The following is a 19,832-nucleotide window of genomic DNA, read 5'->3' on the forward strand; positions in this document are numbered from 1 at the left end:
CCGGTGGCGCCTGTGTCCGGCAGCCTCGCCTCTGTCAGTGCGCCCCAGGGTGGCTGTGGCTACAATGTAGCTTGCTATTGCCAGTGTGTGAATGTGTGTGTGAATGGGTGAATGACTGAATGTAGTGTAAAGCGCTTTGGGGTCCTATGGACTAGAAAAGCGCTATACAAATGCAGGCCATTTACCATTTATGATGAAAGGGCACATTGCAATCACAAAAAGGCAAAATGTTATGACTAACATAGCCTAATCTGACATAGTGAGTTGACAAATATTGTAGCAAATGAACAGAGTGAAGCTAAAGGCCCACATATTCAATCAAACCTAAAACAACAGTGAAAATAAGTTTTGTAAACGAATTTCCAAAATCAGTAGATATTTTAAAATGAGATAATCACAAACAAAAGACAAGGGATTTTGGAAACGCTACAATAGATACAATGTATTTGCTGTACTAACACAAACTGCAAGAGAGGGAGGTAAAAATACTGAGAATAAATAAACACTATGTTACTGCATGTGGGAAAACACGGGGGAAACACTGGGTGATGAAACAGTCAGAGTTGCTCAAATATAAAAGAAGCTGCTTACTCTGGAAACACATTAGGTTCAGCACTTAACTGGTAAGGTAGTATCTGACTCCACTGCATGTTTGGCTCCTATAATCAACTTTATAGAATCTGTTAAAAGCTAAAACTGTCTCTTCTTTCTTTTCAGGACATCTGCAGTGGCTTCTCTTTGGTAACCACTTCAAGCTGGTAAAAGAATGATGGTATGTAACATATGATGCTGCCTAAACAATCTTATTTTAAAAACACATGCATCATAAACGATACTTTAATGTTACAGTTTCTTACAACTTCACAGACACAATATTTAAAATAATTTATTTGCAACCCCATTCTCCTTCTATGGCTGTTCAAGTGTAGTTTAGTGTGTGCCTGCCTGATATTAGCCACACTTTTCTTTAGCCTTAGCCTCTTACAAGTGCCCTGTGCATGTTAGCATTAACCCGGAGGCTCTAATCACAAATAAAATCTATCCGAGACACAACCATTGAGCAAATTTGTGGAGAACCATAGCCATTTTAAAACCGTGTCAAACAGCCTTGCACTGCATATTTACTCCAGCAAGATCATTAAATTGCATCACTGCCACCTTCTCCAATAAAATTAGAGACGGCAAAGTAGAGAAGTAGAGTCAAGTCTACTGCAGGAGCAGAGCACTCATTAACTGAGGATCTAGAGATAGAGAGAGGACAGATCTCTTCAGCACCACCTGAGAGCCAAGCAATCAAATATAGAGATAACAGAGCTTGACTCATGACTAACAGATTATAGGCCTAATCCCAGCAACCATCATTTCTCCTGGTAAAGCCTCTGTGTACTTCACACCAAATCTTCAACTAATATGATGTCAAACAAGTCCACACAACATGACAAATAAATATATCTTCAGTGCAGTTTGAGGGTTAATACTATAAAAATCATTTCATATTTAAGCTAGCTCCAGAAAAACCTTGCAGTACCATAATAGCCATGAGAAGTTCAAGTAAATTAATAATATCTATCTAAAAACCGCTTGCCTCCTTGTGTTATGAAAATGTTAAAAACTTAAGGTATCATCTGAAATGTGCATGATCCTGTTACAAACCTTAACTTTGACAGACATTATTTTTTCTTTGCTGTAGATCAGACTTGTGTTCGCAGTGCTGCTGCCTGCAGCAGTTTATCAATCCCTTCTGCCCACAGACTGTAGTGACATCTACAGAGGTGGTGCAGGCGTGGATGGAGTATACACCATCTATCCAGCTGGCTCCACCTCTCCTGTGCAGGTTTACTGTGACATGAGCAAAGACGACATCGACAACTCAGCAGAAAAATGGACAGTGAGGATTGCTCAGCCCTCTTTTTCCAAACTAATCTACCTCTTCTGATTTTGATCTTGAAATAAGAGATAGAGATCTGGCCAGAACTTACCTATATTAACTTTATGAACTGCTTCACACATCTTGGCTCAAAAATTCATGTTTAACACAGTCAGAATTTCGTATTAAATATCTCTTTATGCTCATGGGTGACTGGTTTTATTCAAGGATCATCTCTATACACAGATATATTTAAATCTAAAGGTAAGGGAGAAGCACCAGAAGACCTTTTAGTTTTAGTTACCCTGTGTGAAGTTAGCAAAGCTAAAAGGAGTCCTTTTGCTGGGGGGTCTATAATTTGCCTTTTACTGACAGTTTGTGTGAAACTTCTGTTAAATCCAGGTGATTCAGAGAAGACAAGATGGCACAGTGAACTTCTTCAAGAAGTGGGAGCACTACAAAACCGGATTTGGGAGCGCTGCTGGAGAGTACTGGCTGGGTAAAATTCATCGTTCTTTTTTGGATTAAATTTGCCTTTACTTCTGATTGATCGTATTTTGAGTAGTCAATAAACCTTACTGTTATTAAATTATTTTATCTTAACAACAATAACATCGGCTCAAACTCATCAAATTTGTCTAAAACAGTTTATTTCAGATGATCACAGTTGCTCACTGTTTTATCTTCCCAGGCCTGGAGACAATGCATCTGCTAACCCAAGGCAAGAACTATGAGCTGAAGGTCGACATGGAAGATTTTGAAGGCCAGAAGGTCTTTGCCCATTACTCCTCCTTCTCTGTTGGCCCAGGGTCAGATGGATATAAGTTAAACCTGGGAAGTTTCATCAAAGGGGCAGCAGGTGGGACTTTTTGTTCTCTCTTTCATAAGAACTTTTTACTTTATCTACTCATAATCTACCAGCAAAGTTAGGATTTTTCAGTAGTTGAAACAAAATTTGTGTTTTCTGCTTTGTTTTGTTTTTCCAGGAGACTCTCTAAGTATTCACAATGGAATGAAATTCACTACCATTGACAATGATCAAGATACACATCCTTCGAACTGTGCCATGGTGTGCTATGGAGGATTCTGGTACAGCTCGTGCTATGCTGCCAACCCCAATGCCATCTACATGTGGGGACCTTCAACCCGTTTAACTGGCGTGCACTGGAGAACTTTTAAAGGGCTTGAATACTCCCTAAAAACCATGGTAATGAAAATTAGACCAGCTGCTACATAAAAACCAACCAAAACACAACAACCTGGAGAACTAGCAATGTGACTAGATTTGAAATATTTTACAATTTTGTAAAATTGTGAAACTTTTGTATTTATTAACATAGTCCCTGTATCCACATTAGTTTATGATATTTTCAAGAACATTAGGACTATGTCTTCATATCTTACTTACTTTAGTACATATGCTTGTTATGATATGAAGCAAAAATGTTCAATGTCTAACCAACCATGACAGAGAATCCTTTGAAAAATCTCTCCTATGGATTGAGTCCAAACGTTATTTACTTTGCAAGTTTAAAGACCCTCACTTCTAATAAAATTATGGACAGATAAGAAATCTCTCCATAAAGTTTTCCAAACAGAAAAATACACAAACAAAATAACAACGGAAATATTTTTTTGACCAAAAAGCGCTGATAATGACATGTTCCTTCATGATCACCTATTTAGATTCAGCGTACCACCAGAGATACGGACAAAAATCACAACATTATGTATTCATACGCAACAAAAAACAGTCCCAGGCTCTAAATTAAGTCTAATTTGTAAATCTTGTACATCTATGATATGAAACCACATTTTCATTTGTTAATGAAATGTTGATCACAAGTCACCGTCAGACCTGGCCCTGCTCGTCACAACTGGCTTTTTGCATACAAGATGGCAACAGCAGAAACACTCATGTCAAGGCTTCAAAATGGCACATCAGAAACCAGCGGATGACGTCATGGTAAAAGCTACATCCATCTTTTATAGCTCTAACTGTCTATAGCTGCAGCCTAAAGCCTGACTTGACTTGAAGACATTCACATTGCACAGATGCTTTAAAAGTGAGCTAAATGCATATCTGTTAGATGTTAATTTGGGTGATATTAGTGAACCTGTTTGGATTTACACCATGCTTTGTGTAATTATTGAGTCCTGCTTTGACTGGTTACATGTAGTCTTTCTTTTTAATTTTTCTATTATCGTATGCTATTTAAACACATTTTGCTTGGCTGTTTAATCGTATTAAAAACACAAAAGTACATTTGTAATCTATTTAATGTTTTTGTTTGTTTGTTTGTTAAGATAAGATAACCTTTATTAGTCCCACACGTGGGAAATTTGTTTATTTCTGGTGTGAAGATTTGTCAAGAAAATATCAGCCTCTACTTAAATAGAGGCTAATTAGAGGTCCAGAGGTGTACTGCAGTTCAAAATCCTCATTTATCTTATACTGTGCGCTCCACTGTCTGAAACAAGCTCTTAATTACTCCTCTTCCAATTGGCTGCCCTTCATAGACAGAAAGCTTAAATAGCAGGTGGGTGGGGCTTCTGTGCTTTCAGTGAAAACTACGTGTCTGAGATGACAATATTAAGGATTAGCTCTCATCTTTAACAACACACACAACTAAACTTAGAAAAACACAGCTTTGACTCACTGGTATAACTTATAAATGCTAACCTTGTTAGTTGAGGTCATACCCTTATTTAAATGCTTATTAAACACATTTTTCTTTAGCCTGAAGCTGTTTCCAGTGTTGAAGATTTGCTAAAATGTCTCAGAACCTGACAAACCCTGAAGATATTTTTAATTTGCAGCACTATTTTATGTGTATGAACTCTAGGAATAAACAAAGAGAGGAATATATTTCTGTTGTCACCGCAGGTATGTTGCGCCTAGGATTTCACAGAAGGCTCCACAGAATCAGAGTTAACCATGACACACTCCCCCACATACACAGAGTTTAATGATCCGTATTTGGTATTTTATGGCTTCTGTGAAGGGAGGCAAAATGAATTTGAGAAGGATGGGTTGCCATGGCAACTGAGGTTCCTAAATTTCACAAGTTCATTTAATGTTGTGGGCCAGTTGGGGCCTTTTGATTCTAAAACTATAAGAACTGACAATGAAAGTAACCCACATGGCATGGATGTGGTGGGACTGGCACCAGTAAAATCTGTGTACAATGGTGTACAGATGTTACACACACATAGTGATGGTTGGTAAAGCAACAGACAGCTATATCAGCAGAGGCAGGTTTTAAACCTCAAAATGTTTTGGTACCGATCTATAGAGATCACAAGCACAGACTAAGAAAGAAATTGCACTGACTGTCTGGTCGGATTCCTATTCATGTTAAATATTCTATATTTTGTCTTGTTTTTTACTCTTCAGCCATGTGTCTTACACATTAGTTAAGAACTTAAACCAAATACACAGCTGTGATGCTACTCTGCTACGTGCCCTCCAGTCAGTTTTCAGAATATTGTAAATTATAGAGAAGGAGACGCTGTACTAGTGAAAATGTAGAGCATCTTCTTCTGCACTATATATCTTTGCTGAATGTGCTTCAGTCACACTAGAGCACAAAATAGGATCCCAGCTAGAAAATACAATTGTGGCGATTTTGTGGTGATTTTTTGCATTCAGTGACCGATTGCAAGCAGTTGTAGCAAACAACTGGAGACCCCGAGGTTGAGCAATCCTCCCATTAACCTCTGGGTGAGGCGAGGCATGCAAGGTGAACCCAAGGTGACTGTGCAGGTTGTCTGGCAGGAGGCAACCTGTCTCCAAACAGTGTACCCAGACTTGCTGTAGAGTTTGTGATATTCAATTTAGAACCATTCAAGAAAAAACAAATATTAAAAAGCTGAACCCAGAAGCCAAACTTGTTGATGATTAAAAGTCTACAACCCTGTTGGAATTTCAAATATATAACTTGTAACTATAAGAATAACATTAAAATTTGTATGCACTTGCAAAAAAGACTGCTTTTAAGTGTAAGTGTTAAGTATTTTAACTAAACCATTACAATGTGCACAGTCTCACAAATACAAAGCTCATTTTTCAGGTCCTCTATCAGTCCCTAGTGGCCTTTCAGTAACACTACATCAACTGCAGCAAGAGAGAAAAAACATTTTTGTAAAAAATGTAAAAAAAAAAATCCAGTTCTGAGTGTAAAACATGTAAACAATGAGAAGGTCCTATCTCAGTTTGTTGTAATGTGTTTTTATTACTTTATGCAAAAGTCATTTTTAATAAAGTCTTGATTGCATAAGAATGCAACATAAAACTGTGTTTCTTTGATAAACAGTCTCATCCATTATTGTGTATATTATAAAACCGGCACAGAATAAGCAGATGAAAGCACCTGTGTGTTTCTGGGCATGTCTGTTGTCTTGCCTCTGACTGGCTTCTGAGTGCCGCAATCTGATTGGCTGCTTGGCTACTGCAGTCTCTGTATTCTCACAGCACTTGAGATACAGATGGAGGAGGATAAAAACACAGCAACTCTTGAACTCCCCTTTTCTGTCATTTCTTTTCACATTTCACGGCAGCTCATCGTGACAGACTCCACATCTGTTCTTCTTCTGAAGCACATTCCCATGACTGAATGACAAATTGGTTATATTTTTAGTGTCTTTTTAAGAAGTTAAAACGCCGGCTGAAACCACATGTGCCATGCATCAGGAAGCCCTATGCCTCATTAGGTCTCCTTACAGTTGGCTGGCAAACCCGTCCCCCGCTCCTCTCACTGGATGGCAGCAGATGACGTTGCTCTGCTGCTGGATTACAGGGGCTGTGCTGATGTAAGGCTCCCTGCACGTCTATATGGGTGCGTATGATCACTGAGAAGCAGACAGACTGACTGACTGCTCAGAAGAAAGGACAAACAAGAAATGAGATAGAAACACCTTCAGACAGAAGTCAGTCGTGTTTTCTTAGCCTTCCCCAAAACACCCCTAAAGCAGAGTTAATTTCAATATGGTTTACTTGACAGCAAGCAAACACAATAAGGTCCAAAATGAAGAAAAGAGAGGATAGGATTAGGTACTGTACCACTGCTCGCTGCTAATCTTCCCTGACAGAGACAGAGCACTGGTCATGAATAAATTAACATCTGCCCGGGACCAACAGCATGCATAGCACGTAATGCATCAGCAGGGATGAGCAGTAAGTGTGTTGTGCAAGTCAACAATCACACTGTCTGTACATGCACACACAAAATCCTGTTTGCAACATCAATTTTCCCTCATTATACAAATAGCTTTACTGATATTGGATTTTTGGGATATATTGATATTAGAGTTTAACAAGGCTAAGAGGTTAGATCCATCTTGGCAGCGGCTGTGCTCGGATACATAAGTTCTAAAAGCCAACATCAGCATATTAAAAAAGCAATGTTTAGTGTGTTTACCATGGCAGGCTGTGCCTGACGTCGGACTTCACTAACTACATACATATAAGTCTGCCATCTAACTGTCCTGTACATTATGGGGTACACTCAAAGTATCACACATCACTAACCAGAGTCAACAAATTTCCTCTGTCCAATGGATGCAGATATATAACTGGATAAGTCATAATCCTCCTGCAGGCAACACAAGTAACAATAAATCATAATAATTCAGAGGAAAACAAAAATCAGTCAGCAGGATTCATCCAGGGGCGGCTCTACAGGGGTGGCATGGAGTGGCATGGAGTGGCATGTACCACCCTAGTGCCACCCTAGTTTTGCATATAACAGTGTTGCCTATTAAAATAAGATAGCATTAAGAGTTTGAGCCTAGCTACAATTAACACTGAATATAAATTCTAGAACTGAATATATTGTATATTGTCCCCCCCATAGAAAAATCTGACACTGCAGATTTGTGGCATTTTGTGGAAATTTAAGCATTAAGCATTCTGGATTTTATACTTCGTGGACTACATACTTATTATATAGGCTATACATGCATGAAATAAAAATTAGCATGTTTTATGTAACTGAATTGTCTAATTATCTGGGGCAAAGAAACAAATTAAGTTATAGACTATATTTATATTAAACGTGTATACTTTATATTTGAAGTATTTTAAACAGATGTAACATCTGCATATGTATTAAAAAATTTCTTTGATTTTGACACCCCATTTGATTTCCATGCCACCCTAAGAAGAAGATTTCTCTAGATCCGCCCATAGATTCATCATCTATGTTCGTTAAATGTAATTTTAAAATTTCATGACAATGCATCCAGAGGAATTGGTGATCACAGACAAAGCGATTAAAAAAAACGTAAAATAAACCAACGTGTTTCACAGGATTCCTCACATATGGTTTTTAAAACCTATAACAAGCTATAACAAAACTATAACAGCTCGTGGCTGTCTTTGGCATTGCAATTTTTTCTAACTAAAGAAATAAGAAAAGTTATACAGATGACCTGTCATGAGCTAATATGGGTTGATGAAATTAGCGTGATTTGTCAAAAATTTATGGAATTTATTTCTTCCAGCTTTTGATGTTTTATTGAAATAATTAAGCTGTACTACTGCTGTAGACGTCCGTCCCAGATGATGAACTGCAATCTATTTGGAAATTACAAAAAATAATAAAGCATTTTTTTTTCACTATTTTCAGTAAAGACATTAATTGACCTGAAACAATTTAACCTTGTTAATGAATCACTGAACAGAAAATCTGTGAGCTACACTCTAATAATTATACCATTTATCAAATACAACTTCACTGGTGTTCAGGTTTTTAACTGTTAAGATTTATTGTTTTTCTCTTTTAATTTTACTAATTTATCCGCATGATAATAATCAGAATATTTGGATTCTGGGGAGATGTCCAAAAAAATTTGATAATTCTTATATGGACTTAAACAACACTTTTCTTGTATTATTATCTAAAGTTTGACTGATAATGAATAAGCATTAAAAAACAAATCAATTTTGTGGTATTTTAGATTAAATTTGTATTACAAGCTTTTTATTTATCAGCTTGATTCTCAACAATAAAAGACTTCAGTAAACAGAGACTAGCACTATGTGAGCAGTGAGCTTAGCTTTACAGCTCACAGAGCACAATGCTAATTAAGAAATTGCTCAGTAAATCAATAGGGCACTTAAGATGAATGTTCAACATCAGCATTGCTTTTTCCTCTCTTTGCTGAGTCTCGAGCCAAGTGACCATCATCATTCATAGACAGCGAGCTGTGGTTCCCATTTTAATGTCCTACACTTTTTTAATTAAGCGTCCTTTGTCAGCCACGGATGGCTGAAGTAAAACCAGAACTTATGGGTACAACAAGATCATGACATGCTGCAGCTATCGTAATAAACTGAAATATGGGCGATATATATATATATATATATATATCGGAGAGTTGGCAGTTCGTCTTGAAACCGGAAGGTTGCCGGTTCGAGCCCCGGCTCGGACAGTCTCCCTCGTTGTGTCCTTGGGCAAGACACTTCACCTGCTGCCTACTGGTGATGGCCAGAGGGGCCGATGGCACGATATGGCAGCCTCGCTTCTGTCAGTCTTCCCCAGGGCAGCTGTGGCTACAACTGTAGTTTGCCTCCACCAGTGTGTGAATGTGAGAGTGAATGAATAGTGGAATTGTAAAGCGCTTTGAGGGCCCCGAAAAGCGCTATATAAATGCAATCCATTATTATTATTATTAGTATACCACTGAAAGGAAAAGATAACAGTAATAAAAAGTCTAATGTTATCCATAGCATATCCATCCATGTCCCCAATCTGTAGATATTCACAGGCTTAATATCTGAAGAACTCTACTGGAATTACCACTTTTTTAAATCTATAATCATTTCACTTTGGTTACAACTTCACTTTGTGTTAATTTGCTACAAAATCCGAAAAGAAAATCTCAAGAATCTTTTTTGGAAAGATTGATCAAATAAACATGAACGAGAGGTTCCTTAGATTTTAAGATATTCTTTGATACTCCAAGGACAATTCACCTCATATAAACTGGTTAGCGTGAACGGTCGGTGTGGACAGCTGCAATAAGAACAGGTGTGTCTGAAAATAATTTTTAGCGCATAAATTATTCCTGCCTGACTTGCCTGAGTATGATCGCAATTGTTTTTTTCTCTCTATCAAATTAACTGAATAAAAAGTTTATCTACACCAATGATCCCATTGGAAATGATGAGTGCTAAAAGTCAGTCTGGGATATTTTGTGTTGGGTGTCCAGATGTTCGGATCTACAGTTTGAGGAGGAAGACACTATTCACCTTCTGTCCATGTGCATATTGTGTAATACTGCTGCATTTTCCTGCATCTTCATATGGCCCTGAAGATGAATCACAGGAAAATAATTCACTCCTCAGTCGATGGATGTGGGCGTCAACCTCACATCACCTCCTCTGCCACTGCAGTTGCTGCAGATTAGGCAGTAAAGCTGCATTCAAAATTTCATGAAAATAATAAGAAGCAGAGACTTCTCACCTCAGCCTCCGGGGACTAAACATCTTGTCTTCTGCTATTGTCTCACTGAACGCTCACTGACAAAAAGCAGACAATAACACTATGAAAAATTAGCCTAGTGAAAAAGGATTATGAAAAGCTCACTGCTGTTATGAAACACCCACGGGATTTTCTGATGTATGACATCCTGCTGAGAGATGAGATGCTGTTATAACAGTTAACGCTCCATCAAATAATTCATCGGTCAAAAGTTTCCCCGAGTAAAATTCTATTCAATTTTATTTATATGGCACAACAACAGCGCCTCACAGCACTTAAAGACTAAAAGTGAAGTATTTCACCAATGAAGGCCAAACTGGTTACACTTTGATTTCCTGAACCATTAAGGTCTGCTTTTGGCTGATCATCTGGATTTCTAGCACATCAGTTTTGCTCAGCTGCCTGCAGTTTGATCAGTTCAACAGTTTCATCTGTGCAAACTTCACTCAGCTCGTTTTAATAAGACTGATATATTTGGTGTTGTTGTGAATGTGAACTTACTGCTGATATTGTTTGCATCAATCCAACTGCATCTATATATATTTCTTTCTTTGTTTCCCCCCTCACGCTTTTCCATCACTGTAAAACTGCGCAATATTTTTCTGTTTTTGCAGTCAACGCATTCAAAGGTGGGTCATTCGATGAAAAGAATGACCGACTCAGAATTAGCAGAGTTTTTGTAGACTATAATTTCGGTCTATTTAATGGAAAGTTACCTTCATACTATGAATTTTTTCCAAGCTAGAAAACCTTGAAGTACAGTATACAGGGAGTGCAGAATTATTAGGCAAATGAGTATTTTGTCCACATCATCCTCTTCATGCATGTTGTCTTACTCCAAGCTGTATAGGCTCGAAAGCCTACTACCAATTAAGCATATTAGGTGATGTGCATCTCTGTAATGAGAAGGGGTGTGGTCTAATGACATCAACACCCTATATCAGGTGTGCATAATTATTAGGCAACGTCCTTTCCTTTGGCAAAATGGGTCAAAAGAAGGACTTGACAGGCTCAGAAAAGTCAAAAATAGTGAGATATCTTGCAGAGGGATGCAGCAGTCTCAAAATTGCAAAGCTTCTGAAGCGTGATCATCGAACAATCAAGCGTTTCATTCAAAATAGTCAACAGGGTCGCAAGAAGTGTGTGGAAAAACCAAGGCGCAAAATAACTGCCCATGAACTGAGAAAAGTCAAGCGTGCAGCTGCCAAGATGCCACTTGCCACCAGTTTGGCCATATTTCAGAGCTGCAACATCACTGGAGTGCCCAAAAGCACAAGGTGTGCAATACTCAGAGACATGGCCAAGGTAAGAAAGGCTGAAAGACGACCACCACTGAACAAGACACACAAGCTGAAACGTCAAGACTGGGCCAAGAAATATCTCAAGACTGATTTTTCTAAGGTTTTATGGACTGATGAAATGAGAGTGAGTCTTGATGGGCCAGATGGATGGGCCCGTGGCTGGATTGGTAAAGGGCAGAGAGCTCCAGTCCGACTCAGACGCCAGCAAGGTGGAGGTGGAGTACTGGTTTGGGCTGGTATCATCAAAGATGAGCTTGTGGGGCCTTTTCGGGTTGAGGATGGAGTCAAGCTCAACTCCCAGTCCTACTGCCAGTTTCTGGAAGACACCTTCTTCAAGCAGTGGTACAGGAAGAAGTCTGCATCCTTCAAGAAAAACATGATTTTCATGCAGGACAATGCTCCATCACACGTGTCCAAGTACTCCACAGCGTGGCTGGCAAGAAAGGGTATAAAAGAAGAAAAACTAATGACATGGCCACCTTGTTCACCTGATCTGAACCCCATTGAGAACCTGTGGTCCATCATCAAATGTGAGATTTACAAGGAGGGAAAACAGTACACCTCTCTGAACAGTGTCTGGGAGGCTGTGGTTACTGCTGCACGCAATGTTGATGGTGAACAGATCAAAACACTGACAGAATCCATGGATGGCAGGCTTTTGTGTGTCCTTGCAAAGAAAGGTGGCTATATTGGTCGCTGATTTGTTTTTGTTTTGTTTTTGAATGTCAGAAATGTATATTTGTGAATGTGGAGATGTTATATTGGTTTCACTGGTAAAAATAAATAATTGAAATGGGTATATATTTGTTTTTTGTTAAGTTGCCTAATAATTATGCACAGTAATAGTCACCTGCACACACAGATATCCCCCTAAAATAGCTAAAACTAAAAACAAACTAAAAACTACTTCCAAAAACATTCAGCTTTGATATTAATGAGTTTTTTGGGTTCATTGAGAACATGGTTGTTGTTCAATAATAAAATTATTCCTCAAAAATGCAACTTGCCTAATAATTCTGCACTCCCTGTATAGAGGTGATTTAAATTTTGGCACTTTTTAAAGCTTAATTTACCAGCATTTTTTAAACCCTCAAACCTTTTTTAAGTGCAAGTGTCTACATGAAATTTTCAGGGCTAAAAAACAAATTTAACCTCTGTCAAAAATTAGAACCTAATCAAATTTATAAACACTCCATGTATCACAATCTAAAGCTTTCTTTGAGAATCAATATTCTGTAAAAAATCACAGTTTCAGTAGTTGGCTAATTTCGTGTCTATTATGTAGAGGAATGAAAATAAGCATTTTCTGATCATTTGCAAGGGGAAAGTGCATTTTGGGCAAATTTTAAAAGGCCATGTAACCATGTGAAGAAGGAGGCTGGTCAGAACAGGTCACAGCCTATGACTGGTATCCTTTTTACTGACATTCTGGTATCAAGCTGATCTTTTAACTGTGATTCCTTCTGTGCTAAAATAATGTTAGACAATTCCAGGTTTTTTGCAGGTTTAGGCATGTCGAATTATTATATTAACAAAAAACAAAACACATGTAAACAAGACATGCTGAATACTCTTAAATGGAAGAAAAGAAAATATTTTGCACTTGGTTGACAGAAGCTGTAAATCCATTTATCTAAAAACAGAAGATAAATTTCATCTGCTGTGTCAAGACTTCGGAAAGATACCAGGTCATGTTAATTGCAAGGTCAATATTTTGCATGAATTAAATCAAAGTTTAAATGTGTTCCATGTGTTTCCAGTGCCAGCGGCCTCTCCACACTTCTCGCTACCAGATACTGTCTAACTGAGACAAGACAAGCCTCCCCTTTGTTCTGCCACACACACACACGAAGGTAAACAATGCGTTCAGTGAACTGTCTGTGAGTGTACAAGCCTCTGTCAGTCTCACTGTTTCTGTCCAGTCTGATCCACACAGGTCTCTTGCCGCTCACCTTCAAAATGTCCGCCTTGCCCGGAGAATACAGCGGAGGGCAGGAGACAGGAGTAGTTTTTTTTCCCTCTCAACCACAAACGCGCACAGACCCACATCCTGTCTGTGTCGTGACTCTCTGCTGGACCCATGCCACGCATCGACACCTCACCCACAGAGAGCATACACAGCCTTGAAACATGAAAGTATCCTGTGATTTCCTACCTATTTCAGATAATCTAGAAACTCCCTAATAAGAAATTTAGTTTTTGATATCTTTTGCCACTGATTTCCACCATCTAACACCCTCTGTAATTCTTTTACAACATAACTGTATTTCTAAAAAAAAATACATATTGATTACCAGCTCTTCAGCATCTATTCTGTCCAGGAATTGCAGGGCTGCACGGGGATGACACCTTTCTGGGAAGAGTGTGGTAAATATAATAAACAGTATCTTTCCAAGCTGAAACTGGTCTATGAGGTTGGTGCACGTGCCAAAACTGCAGTACCTACAGTGGCCACTTGAGGCCTCACATCCCCATAGACTGCCATGTTAAAATGCCCACGTTTCAAGTGAAAATAAACTAGCACTAACAATATTACTCTGGGCGTGGCAGCTTTGATTGACAGATAGATTTTGAATCTCTTGGTCAAGTTTTTAGTGTTGTTGATATTCTATTATTTGCATTTGATCAAGTAGTTTCTAAGTACAAATTGTGTCTCTGCAATGCAGGATATCCATGTATTGATAACCAAGCAGTTTGTAGCACCAAAAAAACAAATAAAAACAAACAAACAGAGACAGTCATGAAGTAAAAGTTGACAGGACTTAACAAACCCATGGCTGATGTAAATCTGACTATGTCCATCTTTTATATACAGTATATATGATTAGAGCTTAAATGTGAACCGTTGGGAATATTTAGAATAAAGTGAACTTAACTATCTATAAACTCTTCTGCACTTGTGCTCAGATCTAGCAGCTTGGGACTGCAGTACATTAACTGCTCTTAACACACTTGAGTCCCTGACCAAACTGTCAATGGTCAAGCCACATTGTGTCCAGCACATGTTGACAAGCAGAATGAGTGGAAAACCCCACTGACAACCCCAAACCACTATAGATAACATAGATATCTCAATCCAAACCTTCAAATAAATCACTTGCTTCTCTTCCAGACCTTTCCACCAGACTTTCCCGTCCTCCTCAGCTCTGTGTGCTATTTTAATTATTTTTCAGCTCATTCTTTTGGTTTTACGGACTATACAATGTAGTCACCGTTCTCTATAATAGACCTGTTAACCAATACCTGCCCCAGAAGCTTAGCATTCAAAGATCAAAATATCTCAAAACTATAGAGACAAAAAGTGGAGAAAGAAAAGCAGCTTCTGTTGTACATAGAGAAAAAAGTTTCTCCAACATTCTTAATATGAACTACAGGAATTGCAAAACACCTCTACAAAGATTCAGATTGCACAGCAACTCTGCCTGTAAAAGTTACATGGATATAAATATGTTTTAGTCAAATTAATTCAATTTACTGCATTATGCTGTCTCTGTGCTAAGCACTAATCTGTGTGTAGAAATGGAAAAGCAACAATAATGAAGGGTTCGGTTAAATGAGAAGACAAGATGAGCTAAATCTGTTGAAACGCAACCGCGTGTTCGTGCATGTATGCGTGTGTGTGTGTGCTAAATGAATGGACTGTCCCAGTTCTTGGTGTCGATCTTCCACTGCAGAGGAGAGAAGAGAGAACAGGGCTGCAGGGAAGCGGAGAAAGGGAGGATAAAAGACCTAACTAACAACATCCTCATCTTCCCTGTCATTCTTTCGCCCTCACTCTGCCTACTCTCCACTTCCCTACTTTTCCATGCTACTTCATCAGTAGCTTTCCTTGATCTAACTCAATCTCACTCAGTAAGCCTTTTCTAATTCCCCCATCTTTTCAATTTGTTTCATCATATATATTTTTCTCTTCCTCTTGCTTTTTTGTGTTATGCATCACCTCTCCCCCGCATCCCCAACAACCCTTTCTTGCCTTCCTGGTCCACCAATCACAACGCTTGAGAGGCTCTGCACCAATCCTCTGGCACAGCAACCCCCTTCACAGCCATGTTAAAGTGAACATAATATCCTGGCGCCACAAGGATGGCATAATATGGTGACATGTAACCTTTCATATAACTTTCCTTCCTATACACAGGTGTTTGCAATCTCTACAGTTCACACACACTTTCTTCTCCTTTAACGTTTCTTTATCTTATTACTTTCCTTTCACATCTCTACTCCAGCTGTATTTCTGCTCAGCTCTGTAGAGGAGTCGTTCTGTTATTCATAATGCTCTCTCCTCAGTTAAGTTACTCCTTTTCTGTTATCTCTGCTCCGTCCTGTCAGATTCTACATTGCTGGCATCTGCTGCTGCAGCTTGTAAATGCTCACATGTGACTTTTTAAATCTTGATGTTATCATACAAATGACTTTGCATTCTTCTGATGACATAAAGAAAAGTTTGGGTTCTTTTTGTTTTAGCTTGACAACTGAGTTTCTCTAAGTGGTGATAAAAACCCCTGCAACAATCAGACACCATGAAGAGAAATGAGTGGAGTGGGTTTCATGTTTACAGCTCTGAGATGAAACCATTTAATAGATCTTTTAGTGAGTCACTGTTAGTTTTCCTTCTCTGGCTGTCAACAAAGATAACAGAGTGATAGCTCGCTGCAGCCCAATCAGCGCCTCACAGCAGGAATTATTTTGTAAAATTAGCAACCGCCAAAGCTGCTCTAATCGTCATTATTTTGGCTAAATGGACTGCAGCAATACTATGTATTCATCATATGTATCAGCTTTGTTATAGCCAGAGCAAGCTGCTGTTTTCAGCAACCTACCTGCCCTTCCCCAACAACAGACATGAAAAGCTGGTGACACAGTGTATAATAATATCACTTTTACTTGAAGTGCATTGCTTTGTAGCTGACAGTAACTTGCCTCAAAGATGAGATTTAATTACTTGCCCATGTCAGAGTAATTTTAGCTCATATCAGGGCTGCCTATCCTAGGATAGCGTGTTGATGTGGTGGACAAGAACAAGTATTTGGGTGTGCACCTTCAACAACAGGCTCAACTGGGAGATGAACACAGTGGGTACGTATAAGAAGTAGATTGGCAGGCTGTGTTTCTTAAGGAAGCAGAGATCTCCTGTTGTGGGGAGCGCAGCGTGCTATGCTGTGGTCTTCTGGAGGGGAGGGCTGCATTGGAGCTGGTGACACCAACAAACTGAATAAATTAATTAGGAAGGCTGCAAACTGTTCACTGAACAAACTGTTATGCATTATGGATAGTTCTCACCACCCTCTGCACCACTTACTTGAGAGACAGCAAAGAAAAGTTGGTAACAAACTGATTGGACAGATACAGGAACTCTTTCATATCACATGCATTAATTCTTTACACTGCAGCACATCTGTATAGAAAAGGAACATCTGTTCTCTTGTGTTAACACTAGAGATGCACCACTTGATAGGCCAGGCACTGGAACGACGAACGATGAATTGTCAGGCTGCTCAGCCCAAACCAGTGACCAACCGATCAGTCTCAGACATGTCCGATTATAAACCAGTCTGTTTCATGCATCCACAACACGCACACAGCAATGCGAGGAAATAGATACTCACACTCTCGCTGTAAATGAGGAAGACACAAAACAATAAGGGAACCACCCCCCAAAAACTCATACGTAACAACAAACCTAAATAAGACACTTAAATCACCGTCATCCAGCTGAACATGCCCAGCTTGAAGAAGCTAACAAAGGGAAAGCGGCTAGTGCTCAGTGCCAGCCTCAGTATGAACGGTAAACGATGCAAACTAATTCATTTTCTGTTTATTATCTGTACCTCTTTTTAGTAGCAGAGCACTTTATTTGCAGGTGTTTCAGTGAGAGCAGATCCTGTACCTTACTGCTTTATTAAATATAATAATAGAAAAAGAAAAGTTGATTTTTTCTTTGCATATGCTGTCAGTTATAGTTCTTAGACAGAAAATCAACACTGGTAGGTCCCCGTGATTAAAAAATTGTAAAATTGCCTAGAAAACTGGTGCATTATTAGCAGTTTGTTTAACCCTGAATTGTCACCACTCTCCTCATACACAAACACAGTTTTTTTACTCTCTACTAAAACTTAAACTGTTATACTGAGCAACTTTAATATCATCTAATATTTGCTATTCTTTACGTATTCATTAGTGCATTTCGTGTGTGAATCTGAATTTGACGTTTTGCTTTAGCTTTGCTGATATTAAAATATTTTTGGACTTCTGTAATATTAAAATATTATTTAATATTTGAATTTATATTTATTTGAACTTAATTCACTGACATCCCATAGTTGCAATGCATGCCCCACTAATTTTTGTAAAAATGCTCAAAATGTCAATATTGTGTTTCGTTTTTGTCTGAAGGTATTCTGTTAACAACATTAAATAGATATAGGAAAAACATTCAGCGACAAAAACAGACATTTTTGGGGGTATCCACTCAAAATATATATCTAAACCATTAATGAGTAACAAATGTTTGCAGATAGCTTTTAGACCACTCACCAATAAAATCAGCTAAATATTGCAGCTCTTAATATGATACATTTATAATATTTGTTTCATCTTATGTTTCTGTTTCACTGGTGCATCACCATATGCCTTAGGGACAATGTGGCAGATTGGCCGTCACATTGATTGATTGATTGATCAATTGGGGAGAAGATTAAATTGGGTTCGCATGGTGAAAATGTGAAAATGCATGTCCCCTTCCCCCACTGCTAATCCCAGTATCCTTAATAGTCATAAAAACAGCCTAAAATACAAAGTTTACATGGAGCTAATGTAAGCAAAAAATTCTGTCCTCTTTAAAACCTTCCAACATGCAAACAATAAAAAATACAAGCATGTGTGCTCAGAAAAGACAGACAACAAAGAGAAATGTAAGGACTGAATATATTAATGGGCAGCGGGTATAATGGAGTGGAGGACAAAGAGATATAAACACGCTGGTTGAAGAGCAGGAAAGAAGAGCAGGCTTCTGATATGAATCTTGGCTTAAATAAGTGTCGGGGGATTAATGTGGTACAATGCATGGTCACAGGGGATCTCTGCATGTGTGTGTGTGTGTGTGTGTGTCTGTGTGTGTGTGTGTGTGTGTTTGTGTGTCCTGCTTCCAACCCCCAGTCCCAGAAGCAGAAGTGTGGCAGAACAATACAGCCTTCTGCCAGCTGACAGACATGCAGGGAGGGAGGCAGGGCATTGATGGAGAGTGGTTAAAAAAAGAGGGAGAGAGAGAAAGATAAAGCCGGATGGGTAGGGGGAGAGCGGAGTTGAGGAGAGAAGCGGCAGCAGATAAAAAAAAAGACGCCAGAATCGAGTCCTTCCCAAAAATAAACCTCAGAAGAAGCAGCGTCTTTCCAGCCTCACCCCCCATCCCCCTTGCTAATTCTTGTCTCACTTTGAAATAATAGAGAGCTCAGTGCTCCCTGTATGAGACCTTTGTTGGATTTCATTCTCTTCAATCCATATATTCAGTTTAATACAGGTTCATCCTCTCAGATAGTCCAGTATATCTTTATTTGCTTTTACATTTGTTTCATATCAGTGTATAGCCATGCTAGCAGTTTGGTCCATACTCCCTCTGTATCAGCATGCCAGACACGCTACTCATCACATACTGATGCTGGGTCAGGACCCAAAGATATCACAATGCCAATGTGATGCTGCTTCCTTAGCTATTTCTAAAAGTGTTGAAGGATCCAAAGAGCTCCATAAAAATCCCTCAATATACAAAAACTGTGCCATGAGAAAAGTGCTACGGTATCCTCAGTCACAAGACACACATGGTACACAAAGGCTGTATTAAAGAAGTAGAGAAAGGTGTTGCAGATAGGAGAACTTCATTTCTGTTCTATTTTTACTCAAAATATGGTGTTTTTCTAAACCCAATCAAACAGTTTTAGGTCTTGTGACTCCTGTTTTCTACGGAGCCCCTCTGATGACATGGTCCAAAAAATAAATAAATTGTGGCCACAAAATACTACTTCGTGGGCACGAAATGGGTATAACATGCCCACGAAATACTTATTTGTGCCCACAAAATACTATTTCAAGGACACGAAATAGGTATAACGTGCGCACGAAATTCTAATTTGTGGGCACGAAACACTTGACTGATAACCGTGATCCTTCCCAGGCCCTTGCAGT

At 38.8% G+C, this 19,832-nt stretch overlaps 2 protein-coding genes across 27 annotated transcripts in view; one reads left to right on the forward strand and one right to left on the reverse strand.

Moving 5' to 3' along the window:
• Positions 1–19,832, reverse strand: part of LOC146381256 (ankyrin-3-like) — a 182,524-nt gene that overhangs the window by 101,994 nt on the left and 60,698 nt on the right. The window lies entirely within an intron of this gene.
• On the forward strand, positions 625–6,194 carry LOC146381257 (microfibril-associated glycoprotein 4-like). Its single transcript, XM_084937196.1, has 5 exons — positions 625–772; positions 1,691–1,888; positions 2,270–2,366; positions 2,559–2,726; positions 2,854–6,194. Exons 1-5 carry the CDS (start codon positions 767–769, stop codon positions 3,102–3,104), a joined length of 720 nt encoding a protein of 239 aa, XP_084793322.1. The 5' UTR covers positions 625–766; the 3' UTR covers positions 3,105–6,194.

The sequence above is a fragment of the Perissodus microlepis genome, chromosome 8 (genome assembly GCF_051167445.1).
Source record: "Perissodus microlepis isolate ML-2025 ecotype Zambia chromosome 8, ASM5116744v1, whole genome shotgun sequence".
In the NCBI taxonomy this organism is placed as follows: Eukaryota; Metazoa; Chordata; class Actinopteri; order Cichliformes; family Cichlidae; genus Perissodus; species Perissodus microlepis.